This window comes from Sceloporus undulatus, unplaced genomic scaffold (assembly GCF_019175285.1).
Source record: "Sceloporus undulatus isolate JIND9_A2432 ecotype Alabama unplaced genomic scaffold, SceUnd_v1.1 scaffold_12, whole genome shotgun sequence".
NCBI lineage: Eukaryota > Metazoa > Chordata > Lepidosauria > Squamata > Phrynosomatidae > Sceloporus > Sceloporus undulatus.
This window is the reverse complement of record NW_024802934.1, coordinates 2,937,007-2,959,261: the sequence shown is the minus strand read 5'-3', so window position 1 is coordinate 2,959,261 and position 22,255 is coordinate 2,937,007. Positions and strand designations below refer to the sequence as shown.

General features: G+C 38.1%; 3 protein-coding genes across 3 annotated transcripts in view; 2 read left to right on the top strand and 1 right to left on the bottom strand.

The window, feature by feature from the left end:
• Nucleotides 1–305, top strand: part of LOC121917193 (TPA-induced transmembrane protein-like) — a 30,095-nt gene extending 29,790 nt beyond the window's left edge. The window contains exon 8 of the transcript XR_006100981.1: nucleotides 9–305. The gene's annotated coding sequence lies outside the window, so the exon portion shown is untranslated. The remainder of the gene's footprint in view (nucleotides 1–8) is intronic.
• A 1,191-nt stretch (nucleotides 306–1,496) lies between these two features.
• On the top strand, nucleotides 1,497–19,725 carry LOC121917192 (OX-2 membrane glycoprotein-like). Its single transcript, XM_042442916.1, has 5 exons — nucleotides 1,497–1,652; nucleotides 3,594–3,929; nucleotides 6,757–7,068; nucleotides 8,967–9,106; nucleotides 19,471–19,725. The coding sequence occupies exons 1-5, from the start codon at nucleotides 1,604–1,606 to the stop codon at nucleotides 19,573–19,575; spliced, it is 942 nt and encodes a 313-aa protein (XP_042298850.1). The 5' UTR covers nucleotides 1,497–1,603; the 3' UTR covers nucleotides 19,576–19,725.
• On the bottom strand, nucleotides 12,272–18,231 carry LOC121917191 (uncharacterized protein PF11_0207-like). Its single transcript, XM_042442915.1, has 2 exons — nucleotides 16,079–18,231; nucleotides 12,272–12,564 (listed from the first exon to the last, which is right to left on the bottom strand). The coding sequence occupies exon 1, from the start codon at nucleotides 17,058–17,060 to the stop codon at nucleotides 16,086–16,088; it is 975 nt and encodes a 324-aa protein (XP_042298849.1). The 5' UTR covers nucleotides 17,061–18,231; the 3' UTR covers nucleotides 12,272–12,564; nucleotides 16,079–16,085.
• Nucleotides 19,726–22,255: the final 2,530 nt, after the last annotated feature.

Below are 22,255 nucleotides of genomic sequence, written 5' to 3'. Positions count from 1 at the left end.
TGCATCAGACTCCATCTGCCAGGAACATTCTGAAAGTAAAACATTATCAGCTGGTTTAATAATTATTTGATCAAAGCCAAACAGAGTATAGTAAAACTGCCTTGTGAGGACATTCCCTTTTTACGTCACAAAGAAAGATGTCACTAAAAAAGAAGAAGAAAAGAAATAAGTCACATCATTTCTTGAAATGGAGTTTACAAGAACAGTCAAGTAATGGACATACAAACCTGGGGGGTGAAAAACAGCTGATATGTTTTGGACATTTTGTGAAGTAATAATAATAATAATAATAAGTCGTATCCTGCCTCTCCCTGTATAGGATTCATTTGCTAATGTGAATCATGTTATTCCTAGATAAATATTCAGCCCTTATGAGAACTCGTGCAAAACAAAAATGTATTGAGTAACATAATAACAAAACATACCATACAGTCTGCTATTTTTTTAAAAAAATTGGAAAATATTCAGGTGAATCAAAACCAACTAAAAATCTTGTAAAAAAATCTAAAACGACCATCTTCCCAGAACTTAGTGACTTTGGGGATCATATAAAAGGAAACTGAACCCTTGCTCTTTCTTGTACATCCTGAGAGGAAACTTTGGCAAGAAACTGCCCCCCCTTTTTTTTTTGATAGCCCATGCTGTAAACTCACAACATTTGGTTTCAAAGAAAAAATTTGTAGCTAGAGATAAGGTGAATATGTTTGATTCTGAATGCTTGTTTTATACATGGAACATCACCAAACCTGACTGTGAATTTATTAAGAAAATCTCAGAGGCTAAACAGACCTGCTAAAAAGGCCAGCACTGGAGTGGAGTGGGGGCATAATAAACTCACAGTCAGGTTTGGTGATGTTCTTCTTCTTCTTTTGAAGCTCTGGTAACAAAGAAATATTTAGACTGAACATCAGCTTAAAGAGGACTATAAGAAGTGAATGAAACTCCCATCTTCCACCTGCATCCTGGCCATGACTTTAAAGCAGTTCAGTTTTCTCCCATTCAAACCAGGGTACTATATAACTGATGAAAGAAATAATAACTTCAATATGGAAGAGGTTCTCCTGCCTACTAAAGTCTATCAATATAAAAATATCAAGGGCTCATTTGTAACAGAAAATGGACTTTATTAAGCTAAACAAACTGCTAAAATGTTTGCAATGCTGTTTAGCTAGTGGCAGGGCCTCCATTTGTGGTTTGTAAATACTCATAGCATCTGTGTTACTTCCTCAAAAGTACTGGGTTCTTTATGCTCACTGATTTTGTTACAGTGCAACCATATGCCACCTAATCAATACTAGATATAAACCCTGTAACCTTTGGGGTGTGTGTGTGTGTGTGTGTGTGTGTGTGTATAGAGAGAGGGGGGGCTGTCTATTTTTAAGATTAAGAAAAACACCATAGCTATTGCAAACATAATGTAAATAGATTTAGATGAACCTGCACTTGAAACCAAAACCCCCTAGGAATACCACATGTCAATTATGAAGAAGTACTTGGGGTTTTTTTTCTCCCAAGTTCTCGAAAATGACACAGTACCTTCACAAAGCTATATGTCAACAGCCAAAAGCAAACTTGATCAGTGGGTAACAGCCCAAGAGACAAGATGATCTTGGCATCTTTTTTCATCTGCATCTTCTGGCCTGATGTGACAGGTGAGTAATCCACTTGCTCAACAGTGAATTGCCTGCATTATATTTTAGCTTTATTGACAAAGCCACCACAAAGATAACACCAAAATTTTGATTCTAGTTGTGGGGCAATTCTATGGCAACATTTTATATCAAAACAGCATTTTCCTTCCTTGATGCAATTATGTAAAATGCAGTGTACTGAAAAATTCAGGCAGTAGACAGGATGATATTGGTAGTAGTATAGCAATATTCAGTTCTCACAGAACTGGATTTACCCAGTGATAAAATGATGTGCCACTGCTGAAAAGCAGTATGAAGACAACTGAAACAATTGCTGTGAATGAGAAAGTGGGGCTTAATTTGTATCATAGCTCACAAGAATATATCCCTGGACTTAGGAATTGTGGAAGAAATTAGCTCAGTTTACATTTTCATGTAAAATTGCTAAATTCTGCACTTTTGAACTGATAGATCACGAGAAAGTATAAAACAAAAATGTATACATTATGGTAAATAATATTACATTATTATTATTATTATTATTATTACATTGCAGTGCATTACACTGTGGGAATATTGCATTACATTACAGTGCATTACAGTGTAGGAATATTGCTAATGTGTACATAGAATACAAAATGGTAAAATGTGTATAGTAGACAAAATTGCATACCAAAATGAGCGTAACTAGGAGAACATCACATTGAAATGCAAAAACATGTGGTCTTTTTATTTCTTTTATTAATCAAATTATGAATCAACCACAAGAATGGAAAACTGTTCAAATCTTGTAAGGAACAGATGTTAAGATGGGAAAACTGAGAAACAGTGAGAAGCTTAAAATAACAGATATTTTCAATGCAAGAATCATACCTGGGATATATCAAGTAAGTATTCTAAGCAGGACTAAGGTGGTCTTTCTCTCATCTAGCTTCCTAAGGAGCCCTGGTAGCACAGTAGTTAAATGCCAGTACTGCACACAGTCACAAGGTTGTGAGTTCAATACCAGCCAGGGGCTCCAGGGTCAACTCAGCCTTGCATCCTTCCAAGGTCGCTAAAATGAGTACCCAGCTGGTTGGGGGCAATTAGGTTACATGTTGTAAACTGCTTAGGGAGTGTTTAAGTGCACTGATAAGCAGTATAAAAATGTGCTTGCTATTGCTAAGAATCCCCATAATTAGTGATAGAGAGGTGAATGTTTCTAACTCAACTGCTATTTCAAGGCAGACTTGAACCAGATTATATCTCTCTTTCTTTCATCTAGAGAAACAGTAGTTCCCAAACTTTGGACCTCCAGAGGTTTTGTACTTCCGCTCTTGGAATTCCTGACTACTAGCCAAGCTGGCTACAGCTAGGGCTTCTGGGAGTTGAAGTCCAAAATACGTGGAGGACCAAAGTTTGAGAACCACTGATGTAGAAAATAGTTATGTGAGTAGCTGCAGACTACTATTACAGCTGATGAAATAATGGCTGAAATTGTGTTGGATGTTCCTAATAGAACAGAATCATTGAATCAACTGTTGAATTGCAAGTCAATACATAGGCAAATCCAGTTGATTCAAAGGCTCTAGTCTAGTCAGAACTAACAACAGAATTTCTTTCTTTTATAATAAAGAGTTTATTGGCATGCACACACACACAGACACACATAGGGGACAAACAGACCAGCACAAAATGCCGGCATTAGAATGGAATGGGGGCATGGCTACTGCATGCCGCAACGGGGCCTGCCCATCACAGGGCCTGCAGGCATCATCGCGCTATTTCTTTGGTGCAGCATTTAGATGCATTTTGCCAAAGAAAAGCCGCCACCATAGTGGCAAGGGTGGCTTTTTGCCACTCTAAAAAGCATGCCGCATGTGGGTGCTGTGGGTCCAATCCAGTGCATCAAGTCCCTTCTTCAGGAACAGCTGTTTTGCTACATAGATGCCAAGAATTCAGCAGCTTGAGTTTCTTTTACAGGTGCAACACAGGTGATTCACAAGTCTGTACAAACAGCCACAGCTGGAGACAATGTGACCTTGAACTGTCAGTTGACTGGAAAACATGACATTGTTCAGATCACCTGGCAGAAGGAGCATGGAAAAAATAAGACCAACATAGCTACATTCAGTGAAAGTCATGGCTCTAGGGTGCTGGGAAAATATCAAAGTAATGTGCAACTTTTCCAGAGTGGGATGGCCATTTCTGCTATCACCTTCCACACTGTTGCCTTGAAAGATGAAGGCTGTTATGACTGCATATTCAACACATTTCCCTTGGGATCCATCTCAGGCAAGACATGCCTCAGGGTTTATGGTAAGTTATATGCTCTTAGGGGAAGCCAGTAATCTTCAAGCAGTTCTAGCCATTCCAAGTCATCTGTGGAAAAATGAATGTCTTTGCTGAAAACAGGACATTATCAAAACAATTACTGGAGTGTGATGGAACAATGACTATACATTATGGTCAATGGATTTTCAGCATTCTCTCTTGTGTGTATGGTGAAAAGAAAGTGCCATTCATGTAGGCTTTAATATATGTTTTGAGTCCCATGACATTAAATTATTTTATAATTAATAATAATAATAATAAAATTTATTTGTATCCCGCCCCTCTGAGAACAATCAGGGCAGCTAACAAGTTAAAAATATACAACATATCAAATCCCTGGTACCTTCCCTTAAAAAGGTATCAAATCTAACAAAGAATTAAAACCATACAGGTTAAAACTGACCGAAGGGTCAAACAACAAAACAATACAATAGAATAATTCTCACCCATATGCACACTCAACCCCTGCCCCCTTTCTCTTAAGATTTGTAACCACTTCCAACTGACCTCAACTTTACTCTGAACTTCCAAAGATTGCTGTTGAACTATCTCAAGATTTTCTGTTTGGATAGACTACCTGAGAGCGTCTCAGTGGGAAAAAAATGTGTTTATAAAATGTATTTCTCTTTTATTCTCAGAAATGTCTCTGATAGCTAGCTGTCCATATGCTTCTAATTAAAACCATGTTTCTTTAGGTGTGGTTGTAATAAATAGAGAGTATCAAGTGGAATAATGAAAGAACTCTACAAGGCAGAGGACAGAAGCTTTTGTTTGTTTGTTTCACACACACACACACACACACACACACACACACACACCACCTTTGCTGTTTGTGAGATAATATAAGGCTTCCTTCCACCCTTCCTGCTGCTGTTTCCATGATTACAGAACAGGAATCTCATGGAAACTACTGCTTCCAAAAGAAGAAATGGTATGGGGGTGTAGGGAGATACTAAGGATACTTAATATCACTGCCCATCTTTTTTAACTGCACAGAAATCACCTGTCATGGGAAGTACAGTGCTTGAAAAATTCATTTTAATTATTTTTAGTTACAAAAAAAATATGGTTACAAGTCTCCCCACCAGCATTTAATTTTCATTACACTTGCAATATTAAAAAGTAAAAGAAAATTTATTTCAATTACTTTTGAAAATTTTTAGGAGTTCCATGGTATCGAGAGCAGGGGAGGGAGGGAGGGAGGGAGGGAGGGAGGAATTGAGGGAGGATGGGGTGGGGAGATGCAGACAAAAAGAATTCTAATAAAGAGTCATTGGTCTGAAACCTTTTATTAGTTTCTGCTAGACCCATTGAATCCATGGAATTTATCTCTGTGTTGTCTCATAGCATTTGGATCACCTGATTTCTGGCAGCCAAATAAAGTAGTACAATTCTAGACTGTAATAACAAGAAGGTGCAGATCAAGGGAAGTAACAGTACCAGTCTATTCAGCTTTGGTCCAATCTCACCTGGAATACAGTTTCCAATGCTAGACACCACAGTTCAGGAAGGATATAGATGAGCTAGAATGTGTCCAAAAGATGGTGACCTAGATGGTCAAAGGACTGGAATCCAAGCCCTATGAAGATCAATTTAGGGAGCTGGAAATGATTAGCTTGGAGAAGAGAAGATGCAAAGACAATATGATTTTGTTGTTGTGTACCTTCAAGTCTTTTTTGGTTTATGGCAACCCCAAGGTGAACCTATCACAGGGTTTTCTTGGCAAGATGTATTCATAGTCGGTTTGCATTTTGCCTTTCTCTGAGGCTGAGAGAATGTAATTTGCCCAAGGTCACACAGTGGGTTTCCACGGCCAAGTGGAGATTCAAACTCTGGTTTCCCAGAGTCCTAGACTAACCTGCAGATCACTACATTACATTGGCTAGCTGGCTTTGAATATCCGAAGGCATATCATGTGGAAGATGGAGAAAGCTTTTTTCTCCTGCTCCAGAGACTATGGGCCCAAACAGGCAGGCCAAAATAAAGCTGCTTCGGGTCTTAATTGACCAGAAGCTGTGCCAAATCTGTACAGTAGTAAACACAGGTATAGTACTTTCACCAGGGAAAATTAGGTTTAAATACAGTGGGCCCTTGCTATCCACTGGGGTTTGGTTCTAGGAACCCCTGTGGATGCCAAAATCTGTGGATGCTCAAGTCCCATTAAATACAATGGATAATAAAATCGTGCCCTTTATATAAAATGGCAAAATCAAGGTATGCTTTTTGGAATTTATATAATTTTGAAATATTTCCGAACTGTGGGTGCTTGAATCCATAGAGAAAAAAATCTGTGGATAAGGAAGGACAACTGTACTTGATCACCCATAACTGAACCAGTGATCAAAGAGCTACCATATTTCCTGTCTACCTACCAGCAACATACAGGTGTGAAGACTGAATGGGATAAACTGATGTACCTTGCCACGAGTTGGGAACAATGAATATATTGATGGTTTGAGTAGTCTTCCTTTATTCATTGGGTTGACAAAGGGGTGATTTTGGTCCATGATGGGGTTTACCAGGACCCAGAATAAATTGTAACCATACTAAGTGAGACCCAAAGGTCATTTGAGATAGACACTTGTGCCAAACATATATCCATTCATTTGCAGTTCTCTGTAGCTATGAATTCAACTTGTATTCTTTTCAGATTATATTGTGTCCAGAATGAGACATCAGACACCACAGTGCAGCCTGAAAAAGTTAGGTGCCATATATGGTCTAGCTAGTAAGCAGCAGGAAGCAATAATATTTTGCTTAGTCCCAGGGACAAAACTCTAAATGTTACTCTATTCTTTTTGTTTTTCCAAAGCTCTGACAGAGCCCAAAGTGACTGTGAAGCATATTATTGATCCAGAAAAAGCTGGAAAGGGAGTGCTTGAAATCAGCTGCTCAGCAACAGGGAAGCCAGAGCCAGTGATCACCTGGAAGTTCCCTAGACATCTTCTTATCCAGCCAAAGCAATATGCCATTCAGCAGCTGAATGAGACAGTGACTGTGGTCAGCAATTTCACTCATATATTCTCCCAAATCGTCTGGGAGAATCCAATAATCTGTGTTATTCATCATCTATCTTTAAATCACACACAAGAGTTGACTGTACCTGTGACTGTGATAGAAGAAAGTAAGTTTGAACCTGGTTGCTTTGATATCTGTGGTTTGTCTAATCTCTATCCCTTTTGTTTCACAGCCACATTTCCTGTATATGCTTGCTATTTTCTTGTGGTAAATTGTGGCCAGTATTGGAGGGAAGGGATGAACCAAAATATTGCCAGCCCCAGCTTTGATCAAATCTGTTGCCTTACAGTATTGCTTTTTTTCTCCAGTACTTTTTCTGCATGTCATAAGAAAGATCTGCCATCCCCAGGAAATGAAACAAAACATAGGCGGGTCACAGACCGCCATTAGGGACGTCCTGAGGATGTCCCAGTTTGAAAAAGGGGCGTCTCTTCCAGATGCCCCTAACCCTATCATGGACAGAGTCCGTTACAAATGGCGGCGGCCGTTCCACATGGCCACCGCCATCTTGACGTAGCGGACGCTGTGTGTCCGCACGTCACACCCCAGAAGTGACGCCGCGAGTGCGCGACTAGCGTCTCGCGATGTCTCTTCCGGGGCCCAGGAAGGAGCGTGATTTCCGTGCTCCTTCCTCGGAGCGTCCGGGAGCCGTGCGGTTTGGCCACTGCGGCTCCCGGACGCTGAAAGCGGAGGCGGAGCCAGACAGCCGCAATCCGGCGGTCTGTAACGTGCCATAGCGTAATGGGTCCTTTCCTCATCCTGGCCTGCAGTTCCAAACCTCTCACTAATTTTGCCCCGTTCTCCTTCATAATTCCTCCCTGGATTGGGTACTAGGGCCTCAAGAGTATGTCTACATGGACCAGTGGATGTTTTATTCAGTGGGTAGTAAGTATGTGGTAAACATGACCATACTCTGTGTCAAAATTTAACACATGGCTTTTAAGAAAGGTGTCACAGGTTACATTGCATCTTTGGAGTAGTTCGGAGTAGGCTACTGAGTGGAGACCACGAGCCAACTTCCCCCCTATAGGATGTGCCTGCCAAAAGTGCTCCCAAATATCTCTGTCTTCATCAGAGTCATTCCAAAACTGATGACCTGAAGTGCTATTGCATCACTTCCTGTCACCATTTTGAGAAGAACCTTGATAATCATTGAGTCATTAGGATTTTCTGGGTTGATTTATGTATGGAACAGAATATTTTTGGATATTAGGGGGCTTTCCATGTGGTTTTGGGGTAAAAACACATGATAAACTTGAGGGAAACTGTTGGAGAGCTTTAGAGGATGAATAGGTGGCAAGCAGGGGTCACATGCAGCACATGAGTGCCCAATCATGCACTAGTTGAATGAAATAACTGGCTAGAAACTCATTGGTACACTATGTTGATGTTACTGAGCCAGTATAAGTGTTGGTGGTAGTGGGAACTAAAAAGGGCCCACAGGCACAGCAGTTGTAAGGAACGTGAAGCACTGGAGAAATAGATTGATTAGAAGAAGTGTATTTGGTTTGACTTTCTTCACCATCATGGCAGAATCCTGAATAAAACTAGTATATTCCAGCCACTCTTTCCATGTTAATTAGGAGAAATCACAAATCATTAGCTGATATATAATAAATGATATAAAATAAAAGCAAATAATCTTTATGACCATTGCCATCTAGACATTGTTTGTGACTGTGTTATTCATATAATTAGACAGAGGTAGACAATGTTAGGTTTATGACAGATGGTCTCTGCTAGTGAGTAGTAGTCTATTCCCATGCACTACAGCACAAGTCCTTTCTGGGCAAGAATTCTACATCCCTCATCAAATAAGAAATCCCAGAATTCTGTGGGATTCAGAACCAGTGACAGTACCAATCCATAGATTTTAACTGTTCCAGATATCCTGTTAGATGCTTCTAAAGCCATTTTAAAAACATTCTCTGTACACTTTTTTTCAACACCTTCACCAAACTGCTTTTGCAGCCATTCTGATTTGTTCATCATTTCTTGTTCCAGCGCCAAACAAAAATCCAGGAACTGACATCACACTTCCTATATGCATTTTGGTTACCCTGATTCTCATATCCCTGTTAATTTACTACTTGTGGTGGAGGCTACTTCCAGCAGAGAAAAAGCAAGGCCTGCAATTATGTTGTGTAAGTCTTCCAAGAAACAAACTATGTTGCTTTAAATTGGTGAATTAAAATTGCAAACCATCGCAATGAAGATCAAGAAATGGGTGTAGCACAGGATTTCTCTGGTACCACATAAGCCCCTCCAGGCTGTGAATAATGGGGAAATGGGAAATTCTCAACTTTTTGTCTTTTCTTTGGATACTAGGGGGCTGTACAGACTGGCCAAAAGGGCTGGCATCAGGGTGTAGTGGGGATGTGGTTACTGCATGCTACAACTCCACCCCCAAAGTGGCCTCATGCCACCCACCTGCCCAGATAGTGGGCAGCATCATGACATTTTTTTGGCACAGCATTTAAACATGCTGCGCCAAAGAAACAGGGGAGAGCCATGTGGTGGCAGCAAGGGTGCCCTTTTTCTCAGCCAAAAAGAAGTGGGATTTTGCCTCTTTTTTTGTTCTGGAAAAATACTGGGTTGGGGCTGTGGCATGAAGTTGCTGCTGCCCCAATCTGGTGCCCAATGAGGCAGTGGCAGGCCACTACTTCGGGGCAGTCTGTTTCACTCCTTTATCATTCTTCTTTTACATGTTTACTTCCACAGTTACAATGAGAGAGAAAATACCTACATCATATTGTTTTTCTTCCTTTTTGGGCTATTTTTGTATTTATTTATTTAATATCCCACCTTTCCCCCAACATTGAACACAAAGCTGCTTACATCATAGGCTAAAAACAAAGCGCAGCTTAAAAAGATGATAAAAAGCTTGTCAGAAAAATAGGAAGGATGTTTACTTATTTCAAGCATTCATACCCCACCCTTTCACCAAAACAGTTTTTCAGAGAAGTTAATTTGACATTCCCTGTCCTCAGGCTTACAGGTTAAATAAGGCATAACAAACAAGGAAAAGGGGATAGCATATTTTCCATTTGTCCCATTTTGCCAGGGATGACCTCATGTAATCCTCTACTATCCCACTTTCTCAGCTGTTTCTAAAATGTCCTGCTGTACCTCTCCTCCTCCCATTTGCCCTTTTTGTCTTCAGCTTAGTCCCATTTCTGCAAACTGAGTTTAAAATACAAAGGTAGTTTGCACTCAGTTGACTCAGTAAGAGGAGGAGTACAGGAAGGGCAGAGTCTTGCCCTTCCCAGTAGACTAAGATAAAAACACACTGGTACTAAAAATAGTTTTGTGTGTTCCTCCTCACTAATCATCTTTGTCCTCTTGTTGCCTGGCCATGTTTTTTTGACCACACTGTGATGTGGCTTGGCCACATGTATCCTGTTTTAATTTGTGAAATATTGGAGGGTATAGAGTAGGGAGGGCAATTAGGCAGGGGAATTAAACAGAACAGCTGTTTAATCCCAGTATAAGGGAGATGGACCTCACCATTCTCCTCTGTGGCAAGACAAGGGACAGTTGGGCTCTAGAACATTGACTAAGGCCCAGGAATGATGGAAGTGAGTCATGCTGTATATTTTCTCCTTCTGTGGCCACAGCAGTGCTAGTTGGATGCTCAAGGGAGAGGGTCTCAGCAGTATCTTGGGCTAGATCTGCTTGGTTTCCCCCCTTCTCTGTAGCAAGAACAGTGGCAATTGGAACCTGGGAGGAAGAACTCTTAGCAACAGGTGGGGACCAGGTTTCTGACTCCTTACTCCTTACAGATATAGCCTTTTCACCCTCTCCCATAACTGACACAGTGATTATGGAGGAGAGATGACAAGAAAGCTTGCATTCCTTCATTGAAAATATTTCTCCAATGGTGGGTTTGCCTCTTCTCCCATGACATCTCTTTGGATTGACAGAAAAGAAAACCCATTGCATCCTATGGAATTTTAGCTACATTTGCTGAGGATTTAAGATTGTTCCCTAAATATTGTTTTGAAATTATCTTCAAGAGTTAACATTTTAGGTTTTCAGCAAGCAACTCCTGAAATATTGAATTTTCAAAGTGAGATTTGCAAATGATTAAACTTAAGAAGTTGAATTTGAATATTGAAAGTTTGCTGAATTCTGAATTGTTTTCAGAATGTTTTCTTAAATTTAGCTTATAGATTTAGGGCCATTAATGAATATCTTCCTATATGATGGAAGGGAATCTAAGTAGTTTCAACCTCTTCTGTGACCTAAATCAGGCAGAGAAAATTGTCAGGTCTGTCCTCGGAATACTCCAAGAGTTACACAGACTGCCAAAAATTCCTTCCAAAGAGGAAGAGGTGAATCAAAACTGGAAGTTGCTGGAAGTCTACTTCAAGTTTTGAAAACAAGTAGTTTTGTGTGTTGGACAGTGGACCATGTAATTTATGTAAATAAAGGTGAACTGCTACTCCTGGGGACTCCCAGAAGAGACAGTTCATCCCCTTTTGACCCTCCCCAAAGCAGTTGATGTTAGAAGTAGCCAATAACCTTTAAATCTCTCCCTTTACCTCTTTACATCTCTCTCACTGTATGTGTGTGTGAGAGGGAGGGGTTAAGACCCACAAACCCTGTTTGTGGGTCTTAACCACCAACTTTCTTTGCTTGAATAAATTTTTTTTTTAATTTTTATTTTCGTTTTCAAACAAACACAAAAACATTCATACAACATTATACACATTATACATTGAAGCGTGTAACCTTATATACAAACAACATATTTCACATTGACAAAACAAATAGTTCCTTGACATGACTAAAATAACATTTAACATAAAGGTGCTTCCTATTACTCAGTTAACTTCATCTTTCGATATTAAATTCTTATGTTATGTCTTATTTCCATTTTTCCTTTAAGACATTGATCTCCAAACAAAAAGTGAGTATGAGACTTCCCAAGGAGTAATTCTAAGAAGAGTGTACCTTTACGCTTTCTCGTCTCTTTTTGGGGCGTCTCACTATAGTTTAGTTATAATTTTATTTAAATAGACTGTTGCTATGCAAACTCCTCTCTATCTTATACAATATATAAATTTTAAATGACTTTCCATATGTCCCCGCTCCGGTATAGACAGATTGCTCCTTTGTATTTACAATAGAGCTTCTACTTTTAACAAAGTATATTTGTTTCCATAATTCATATATTAAATAAAAACAGTAAAAAGAAAGAGAGGGGAAAAAATCCCTTCTATTACACTAATTAACTTCCAAGGAAGAATATATTCTGCTCCCAGAGCAACTTAGATATGGAAACGCTTATTTAGTGCCATCTCCCAGTGGTGCATGATTTTTAATCAGACTAGCAAAATATTTTGCCATCTTCTCTTAATATAATCCTTAAATGGTAACCATTGTTCTATTGCTTGTTCTTCACTTTTCCCTTTGGTCCAAGAGGTCATTCTATCCAACTCCGCCATTTCGAAAGTTTTCATTAACCATTTCTCTATTGAAGGGGCGGAGTTCTGTTTCCAGAAGCTAGCAAAGACAATTCTTGCACATGTGAATAGGTAGAATAGTAATCTTCGGTATCTCACAGGTGCAGTGTCTTCAAACATCCCTAATAAGCACACTTCCGGGGAGAAAGGTATTGAAATTTTTAACTCTTTCACAATTATTTCATATACACATATCCAATATTTTTTTGCAATCTCACAGGTCCACCACATGTGGTAGTAAGTTCCTGTGGTTTTTTGACATTTCCAACATATAGGACTAACTTTCTTATAGATCAGAGAAATTTTATGAGGGGAAAGATGCCATCTGTAAACCATTTTGAATACATTTTCTTTCAGGTCCTGATTAGCAGTATATTTTAGCCCCCTGTTCCAGATGTATTCCCAGTTTTTATACAAAATGTTATGGCCTACATTTTGAGCCCATTTGATCATACTATGTTTGATAGGCTCTTCTTCAGTATTCCATGAAAGGATCAGCTCATAAAATTTCGTAATTGCCTTCCTATTCACTTTACTCAATAGTTCTTCCCAGGCTGTTTTTTCTTTTGCTATTCCCACATCTGCCATGTCAAGCTTCCATCTCTCTTTAAGTTGTCTAAATAGGTACCAATGGCAGTTACTCCCTGATTGGTTCAGTTCTTCTTGAGTGTTAAACACCAAGACTCCTTGCTGGTCTTTTATTAAATCTGAGTATCTAAGCCATTTTTTTTTGGGGAATGGCCTCTCTATTAAAGAAGGCTTCATGTGGGGAACAACATTGTAGAATCTGGTTACTGAGTCTGCTTTTCCATCTTTCCCAAACTTTTAGTAGAGCTTTTCTCAACACATGATGTTTACATGCTCTATGCACCTTATCTTTAGAGTAAAATAAGTAAGCATGGAACCCAAATCTGAGATTCTCTCCCTCTAAGTTAAGTAGGTGTACATCTTCTAGAGTTATCCACTCAGTAAGCCACCATAAAGCCGCAGCAAAATAATAAGATTTTAAGTCAGGCACCCCCAAACCTCCTCTAGACTTTTTATCGCACATTGTTTTTTTTACTAATTCTGGCTTTCTTCTTGTTCCAGACAAATCCCATAATATCGCTCTGCCATTTATCAAGTGGTTTGAAAGAATGCAAGATGGGAATCGTCTGGAACAGGAAAAGAATTTTTGGCAGAACACACATTTGAATAACAGATATTCTTCCAAACCATGAAAGTTGAATATTTGCCCATTTCTCTAAATCTTTCTTAATATCCCCCCACATTTTAACATAATTATTCTTGTATAGGTCGATGTTTTTGTTTGTTAACACAATCCCCAAATATTTGACACTCTCTACCACCTTAAATCCTGATATATGTTCTAGATTTTCTATGTCTTTTCCCTTCAGGTTTTTAGTAATCATGTTGGTCTTATCTTTGTTAATCTTTAATCCAGAATTCTTTTCAAAATCAGCTAGGATATATAACAAAGGCTTTATGCTATCGCAAGGATTTTCCAAAATATAGACTACATCGTCTGCAAAGCATCTCATCTTGTACTCTTCTTTTTTGATCTTTATACCTTTGATCTGCGCTTCTCCTCTTACAAGCTGATTTAGAGTCTCAAGTACAAAGATAAACAAAAGCGGGGATAGCGGGCATCCTTGCCGCGTTCCTTTATTTATTACAAACTCATCAGACTTGGTGTTGTTTATTAGCAGCCTAGCCCTCTGATTGTTGTAAATTTCTCGAATCCATTCCTGAATTCGGAAACCAGCCTTGACATATTCCAACATTTTAAAAATTGTTTTCCACTTTACGTTGTCAAAGGCCTTCTCGAAATCTATGAAGACAAGTGCCAACTCCTTCTCATTATGTTGTTCAAAATATTCAAGAGTGTCAATGATGATTCTTGTATTGTCCTTAATATGCCTTGTTGGTAAAAAGCCCGCTTGTTCTTTTCCTATCCAGTCTGATAGGACTTTTTTGAATCTATCAGCCAATATTGTGGTGAAGATCTTGTAATCGGAATTAAGGAGGGATATAGGTCTATAATTTTTGATGTTCCTGGGATCCTTGTTTTCTTTTAAGATAAGTGTGATATTAGCATGTTGCCATGTTTCAGGAAGTTTATGCCTGCCCAGTGCGTTCATAGTCGACTTCAGGGGGAGGATTATTTGATCTTCAAAAGTTTGATAAAATTCTATTGGGAAGCCATCTGGTCCTGGGGATTTCCCCTTTTTGCCTTTTCTAATCGCTTCAGTGACTTCTGCCGTGGTTATAGGAGCGTTGAGTATCTCTTTTTGTTTAGCGTTAAAGCTTTGTAAGTTAGTTTTTTTAAGGAATTTCTCTAGATCCTCGTCTTGATCAGGATTTTCTTTATAAAGAGATGAGTAAAAGTTTAGAAACTCTTTTTTGATTCCTTTTAGATCCGTTATTATTTTTGAATCTTTAGTTTCGATTTCCGATATTATATTTCTTTCTCTTTGTTTTTTCAATCTGTAAGCTAGCCATCGACCTGGTTTATTAGCGTGTTCAAAATGCGCCTGTTTCATATATCTTATTTTGTTCTGTATTTCTTCGTTCTCTAGTATCTCAATTTGTTTTTTAATTGTATTGATTTCTTTTCTAATGACTTTACTCTTGAGATTACTTTGCTGTTCCTTCTCTTTTTGGTGCAATGTATTACATAAATTAGTTAGCTTTTCTTTCTTTTTCCTTTTATATATGGAGTTCTGTTGTATAAAGAAGCCTCTTATGAAAGCTTTAGAGGTGTCCCAAACCGTAGTTACTGATATATCTTCTTTTAAGTTTTCTTCAAAGAAATATTTCAAAGCTTGTCTTCCTCTTTCCACTATTTCTTCCTTCTGTAGCAGGTTTAAGTTCAATTTCCAGGAGAAGTCCGCTTTCCCTATTCTTAATACTGCCAATATAGGACTATGATCGGATATGGTCCTTGGTTTAATGTCCATTTTGTGGACATCTTTACATATAGCTTTTGTAGCGAACATCATGTCTATTCTAGAAAAAGACCTATGGCGGTCAGAATAAAAAGAAAAGTCTCTAGAGTTGTGGTATTTATATCTCCAGATATCCAGAAGTGCTTGTTCTTCAATGAGTTTATCAAAGGATTTTGGTAACTTGCCTTGAGTCTTTTTTATCTTTTTATCAGATTTCCTATCCAGCTCTGGATTCACAACTCCATTCCAGTCTCCCAATATCATGATTTTTCCATAGTTAGTTTTACAGAGTTCTTCATTTAACATATTGAAAAAACTGTTCTTTATGATCCAGAGGTGCGTATATCCCAACCAGCAAACAAGGTCCACTAGGAAATATTACCTCAACCCCTAAATACCTCCCATCATCATCTTTGAATATCATTTTTGCCTTGTATTTATTATTAACATACATCACTATACCGTTTTTCCTTTTAACATTAACTGAAATGAATTCATTACCTAATTTACTATTTTTCAAGAGTCGCACATCTTTTCCCTTAATATGTGTTTCTTGGAGACAAGCCACATCTGTTTTTTGTTTTAGTAAAAAATGGTTCACTCTTCCCCGTTTTTGGGGGGAGTTCAGGCCCCTTACGTTCCAAGTTAATATTTTCAGACTATGCATTATTGATAGTTCCGTTCTTAATTGCTTTCTTACCTTAGGTTTAAATTCCTTCTGGATCTTTTTCATTGACTTCTTCCTTATTTTCCTCTTCATTGCAAGGCTCCGAGTCTGGTGTTTCTCCCGTTTTCGCCTTCTGTTTTTCCCTTTCCTCGTTGTCAGTTCTTTTCTCCAATTCCTTCTTATATTTTCTCAAAAAATCTTTCATTTTCAGTGTAGAATTGATCCTAAACGTCTCTAATTTATATCTAAATATCACCCCCTCTAGCCTATCCCATCTGTAGGGAATGTCGTTATTTCTCAGTAGCTCCGCCAATGGTTTATACTCATTCCGTTTTCTCAAGATTCTCAAAGGGACATCTTTCAAAATAACAAGCTCTTCCCCATCCATTTCAAGACTTTGTTCATAGTTTAGTTGAATAATCTGGTCTCTCATTTTTTTCCTTGTAAAATATACAACAACGTCTCTCGGGAGCCTTTTTTGTTTTGCAATTTTAGAGTTAACGCGGAACATCTTACTGATTTCGATCTCAAAACTGTCTAATTCGATTCCTACATATTCTGCTAATGTCGGTGTCAGGTATTCATATAGATCCTCGTTGTCTTTCTCCTTTAAACCTCTAATTTTAATACAGTTTTCACGTTGTTTTAGATCTTGCAGTGCTCTCTCATCAAGATCTCTCTCATAATTCTTTTCGAAGTCACTGACTTTTTTGTTTATCTTTTCCGTCTTGTCTTCTAACTTATCCATATTTTTCCCCATCCGAGATATATCTTCCTCCACTTTTCCTATAGAGTCCTTAATGTCTTTTAATTCTGCTCTTATCTCCTGACGTATTTCTTGTTTTATTTCTTTTCTCATAGCATTCATGTCTCTCTTCATCGCCTTCATATCTTCCTTTATTTCGTAGTAAAGTGATTTTAGTTCCTCCAGTAAGGCTGTCTGTTCTGAGCTGCCAGATCCAAAAGAAGGTCTTCTCTGTTGGCTTGATTCTATCTTGGTTTTCCTAGTGTTCATTTTTGTCTTCTTAATCTTGTAGTCGATTCTAAGATGTCTATTATATTATTGTGTTGTCTTGATGTCACTTTACTGTGATCGTATGAATTCGTTCCACGCTGTTCTTTATAATCCCTGTAGGAGGAGAAAAGGGGGGAGAAGAGGAGGGGAAGAGAGAAAAACAGAAGACAAAACAAAACAAAAAAAGGGTCTAACTCTCATCTAAGCTAGGTCATCTGCGGGGAGCAATCTTTAGTACCTAGCCTCTTGCTGAAGTTTTCCAACTCTCTTTGCTATTCTTAAGTGTTTGCTAAGCTTTCCTCTGTGTCTAGGCTTCTAAAAATCTTTTATATTTCCTTCATATCTCCTAAATCTCCTGAATCTCAATTCTATTCTAGAGCCCTCTCTATTGCTTCCCTGCGCTATTGTTATCCCTCTTTTTAGTATAAGTCTACAGATTCAAGCTTCACTTCGTTCTTTCTCTTCCTATATCTTGGTGTTTCCCTTAGCCCTATACCTAATTCTTCTCCACAGGATTTTGCTTCTCCTCCAAAGCACTGCCTTAACTACCCCAAATTGACTCTCTCTTTTTCTCCTGGAATCTCTATTTTACTCTGTCTTATTCAGAGATGTTAGAGATCTTTCTCTTTCATTCTTCCCCTTGGGTCTTCTCTTTAACTTTATCTGTTTGTTTATATTTGCTTTCTTCTTTTTAATTTCTCTTTCTCCCTCCTGGAAGTTTAATTTAAGCTCTGGATCCTAGTGTTCTGTTTCCTACTCTTCTAACCGTCTCCTTTATGTTCACACTCTCCACTTTGAGGGACGCTTAATCACCAGATGTCAATTCGTGTTCTGCCCTTTATCTTGCAGTTGTTTACTTTCTTTCCTTTTCTCTTTCTTTCTCCTTTTACTCTCTCTCTTGAAGTTCAGCTTCTCACTTTAGTTCCTTTTTAGAGGAGCCGAAAGGACAGCATCTCTTATCACTGTCAGCTTCATGAAGAGAAAAACAAGAGAGGAAAAACAAATCCTCACTGCGCAGTTTTTAAAGGTCTGCACACACTGTTATTGTAGCTTAGCCTCTCTCTGTTTGGCTTCAGCTGAGCTTGGTTTAGCTTCACTTGAGTTAACAAGCAAGGGAAAAGAAAAAAGTAGTAAGTAGGTCAAGCTGCAGCCGTTGTTGCCAAATCCTTTCTTATTTACATAGTATCTTTTTAAAGTCTTTGAGAGGGCTTGTAATAAATTAATTTGTAGTTAGTCTGATTTTTGTTCATCCTCTATTATGTACTCTGCAGGTCTCTCCCTTTCTTTCTCCTTCATGTTTGAAGAGTATATGGAGCTTATTGCACCACTTTACAAAGTGACTTACCACTCGCGAATTGAATTCTAATTCGGGCTGCATCCTGGTCCTATCACATGGCTTTTGTCTCCAAATCAGCTATCTGAGTACATCCCATCTGCAACTGGGGTCCCTTAACATGCTTCGGTGGCCAATTTTTAAAGTCGGAAAGCTTCTGAGTGTGAAAAATGGCCACCGAAACACATTAAGGGACCTGGGTTGCAGCAGGGATGTCCATGGATGGCTGATTTGGAGACAAAAGCCATGTGATAGGGCAAGGATGCAGTCCAAATTAGAATTCGATTCAGGAGCGGTAAGTCACTTTGTAAAACAGTGCAATAAGCTCCTATGTTACAGAGCCTCTGCACGTGTTACGAAATCTTTAATGTTTGTAAGTAAAATTGCTTTATATATTTTTAGAAAGACAAGGCTGTATGTACACTGCAGAATTAATGCAGCCTGACACCATTTTAACTGTGATAATTCAGTGCTATGGAATGTTGGGATTTGTAGTTTTGTGAGATATTTGGCTTTAAACTGCATGAATTCTGCAGTGTGGCAGCAGCCACATCTGCTTTATTACTCTGGTAGACTTTGTGTATATGGTATATTGTGTTGGTGTGAAACTAGTTGCAGCTCACAGCCAGCTTGTGAACTCTAATTACTTTACTTGTGATACACTACTGTCTGTCACATTGCTCAGCAGTTTAGGGAAGGGCTATACAAACAGCCTTGAAAGGCTGCATGCAGCTCCATTGTCACACATTGTCCATTCCTTGCCATAATGAAGTAATGGATTATTTTGCCCTAAAAAATATAGTTTCTGAGGTAACCATCATATAACCTTTGTAATACTGCACTATTGTGCAAAAAAATCAGAGGAAAAAGTTAGGCTATACAGCATTGATGCATTTAGCCTGTAGAAGTCATCTTGCTTGATATGGATCTGAAGCGATATATAATGAAGATGAGCGAACATTTTTTGGCTATAATTGTTGTAGAAAACAATTTATATGCAACAGTCAGCTCTTTGCAATAGCCCCTTTCCTCTGTAATTTAAGTAGTAATTTCCTGTTACTCTTTTCTTTTTGCCAGGTTCTCCCTGTATGTCCTGTAACAGTAACAAATGGAAAATATGCTTACACTCTGCAAGAAGTTTCAGTGAAATCTCTTCCTGAAGGAAAACTTCCAGACAGATGAAAAAGCTTTGGCCAAAAACCATCTTTTAGTTGTTGTTTTTTTTAAAAATGAGTTCTTCAACTATATATCTATATCTATATAGTTATATATAATTCTATATAATATATAATAACCTATATATAATTAGTACCTCCTGTATATAAACAATGAATTTAGCTGCTGCATTCTATGTATATTTGATTGATAATCAGTAACATATTTAAACTGTACAGTAATATTGAATAAAGTTTATTTATTTGAAAATGTGTGTATCACTCATAGGAAAAAGAATAATGTCATTGTTAAACAAAGTTTCTCTGAGCATCTAGACATAAAAAAACACTTTAAGATTTCCTCCTGGCAGGTGGACAAATAATGACTGGCTAGGAGAAGTTGTGATGCCATTTGATATACATGTTTGAAATATAAATATGATGTGGAAAGGGTGGTGTCAAAGAGAATAGATCCCTCAGAATCTTGCATTGGCCATTTTGCCAGATCTAGTGCATTCGGGATATGGTTCCCATTTAAAAACAATTATGGCCAATGATTATTATTCCATACCAAGACAATTAATTAATTTTCATTTCACTGTTCTTGCATTTTTGGTAGTTGCCCTAACAAAATTTCAAGATCATCTGCTGCCATCTAGTGTTTCTATTAATGTAATACACTTTACATCTACATGCAGACCTGCCCCCTGCTCAGCATATTATATGACTCAAAATATTTTGTTTGCTGTGTATACTTTCGTTTGTACATTCCTGTATATTCACATTTTAACATTTTATAAGGAAAAAACATTGTTCAAAATAGAATGGTTTTATTTAAACCAATTCAGTACTTAATATGTGTACATTTTACACATACTGAGTCACACACAGCTACACTCACATAAGCCAATGCTCACAGATATGTACACACTCAGTCATGCTGTTTTATTCTTTCTTTCACTCACATACATACTCATTTATTGTCTCACACACAGTCACACAAAAACATTCATTCTCTTGTGTATATGTGACTATACACAAGTGCATATAGAAAAATGTAAAAAAAGAAATTTATGCTCAGTTTTTTGTCAAATGCTTTTAAAGTTTCTATATAAAATTGTACAAACAATACAACTTCAGTACAGATGAAAACAGAAAAACAATTTATCCTTGGCTAATCTTGGAATGGAAGATTTCCAATGAGCTCTGATGCTGGCGTCAAATAAACTCAACTCTTTGCTTGAAAAATTGCAAGTTATATTCATCATGTCAGTTTGGTTGCTGTTGTTTGCTTATCTGGTCCTAAACAAGACTAATGCCTTTGAAACTCTATCAATAAAGGGATTTTTAAAAATATCAAAAACACATAAAAACTGTTACCATTTCCTTTTTGGAGAAACAACACTTCCACTTGAAAATTTAGTTCTAATATTAGAAATACTTAGATCAAATGCTTAATATTACTGGTCTATGACTGTGATAAAGAGTCTAATCTATTACCGCTTAATATTAACAATGGCAATTCACAAGTGCTTTTTCCAGTGGTGATGTTCAAAATAATTAACAACTTGTTCCCATCCCAGCCCCCTCCCCCATGTGTAACACATCTACTTCTATCTATAGCAGTATCTATTGATACTCTTCTAGGATGTCTCATGTTCCTAGGTACCAGCATGTCACTCAAGTTCTGTCCATGTTTAAAAGCAACCATGAGCACTTGTCTACATCTGAGAATATAAGTTCGCTAAACTACAAATCCCAGGATTCTATAGAATGTTGTCATGGCACTTGAGAAGAAGTATGTAGAACTGTAATTGTATAGCATGTCACCCAGTGCAGAGAGTTCCAGAAGTGGATAGTAGCTGTAGTGTCAGTGGGATGATGAATCCACTTATATAAAGTTGTATATATTGGGTCATCCATACTGGGCTCCCAGAAGCCTAAACCATCTTAATGAATGGACTGGGATTCTGTAAACTGAAGTTCAAAACATGTGGAAGACCAGAATTTGGGAATCACTGTCCCAAGATCTCAGCAATGCTAGACTGCCACCCACACTTTGCAAGGAAAAGGAACACATTTACAGAAGAGAGCCCCCCTAATGTATGCTGGTTCCCCTGAAACTCAGTGTAATCTGAGTGGGAGTTGATATTGGAAAAACTACTCTTTTCTACAGATGTGATCCCAAATTTATGCTTGATCAGAGAACAAATCCAATGGCAACAATGGTAGCTACTGGCACCCATGTCAGGGGACTCTACTCTGGCTTTTAGTCCAGAATTTAAAGGAGATATGCAAGGAGCTGAACTCTATCCTCAAGCAGGTTCAGCACCTAACATTCAAGCTAAAATCTGCTGATGGGGAGCCACCAGCTTCCACTGAGTGGAGTTGTTATTATTATTGGCGATGATGGTGATGATTTGTATCTTGCTTTCTTCCAAAAAGTGGCTCACAATGTAAAAGAACAATGCAATTTTAAAAAATTAAAAAAGTGGACATTGAGGTTGAATTAAATTATCTACTTCAGTAAAACAATTTGTTGTGCTCACACTATATTTTTCTTTCTTTCCATGTAATTATAAACACATGAATGATAATGACCAAACAGGACTCATGCAGCATTTGACCTATGATTCCTCAAATGACCAAGGAGCTGTTTGACAGTGGAACACACTTCCTCAGAGCGTGGCGTCTCCTTCTTTGGAGTT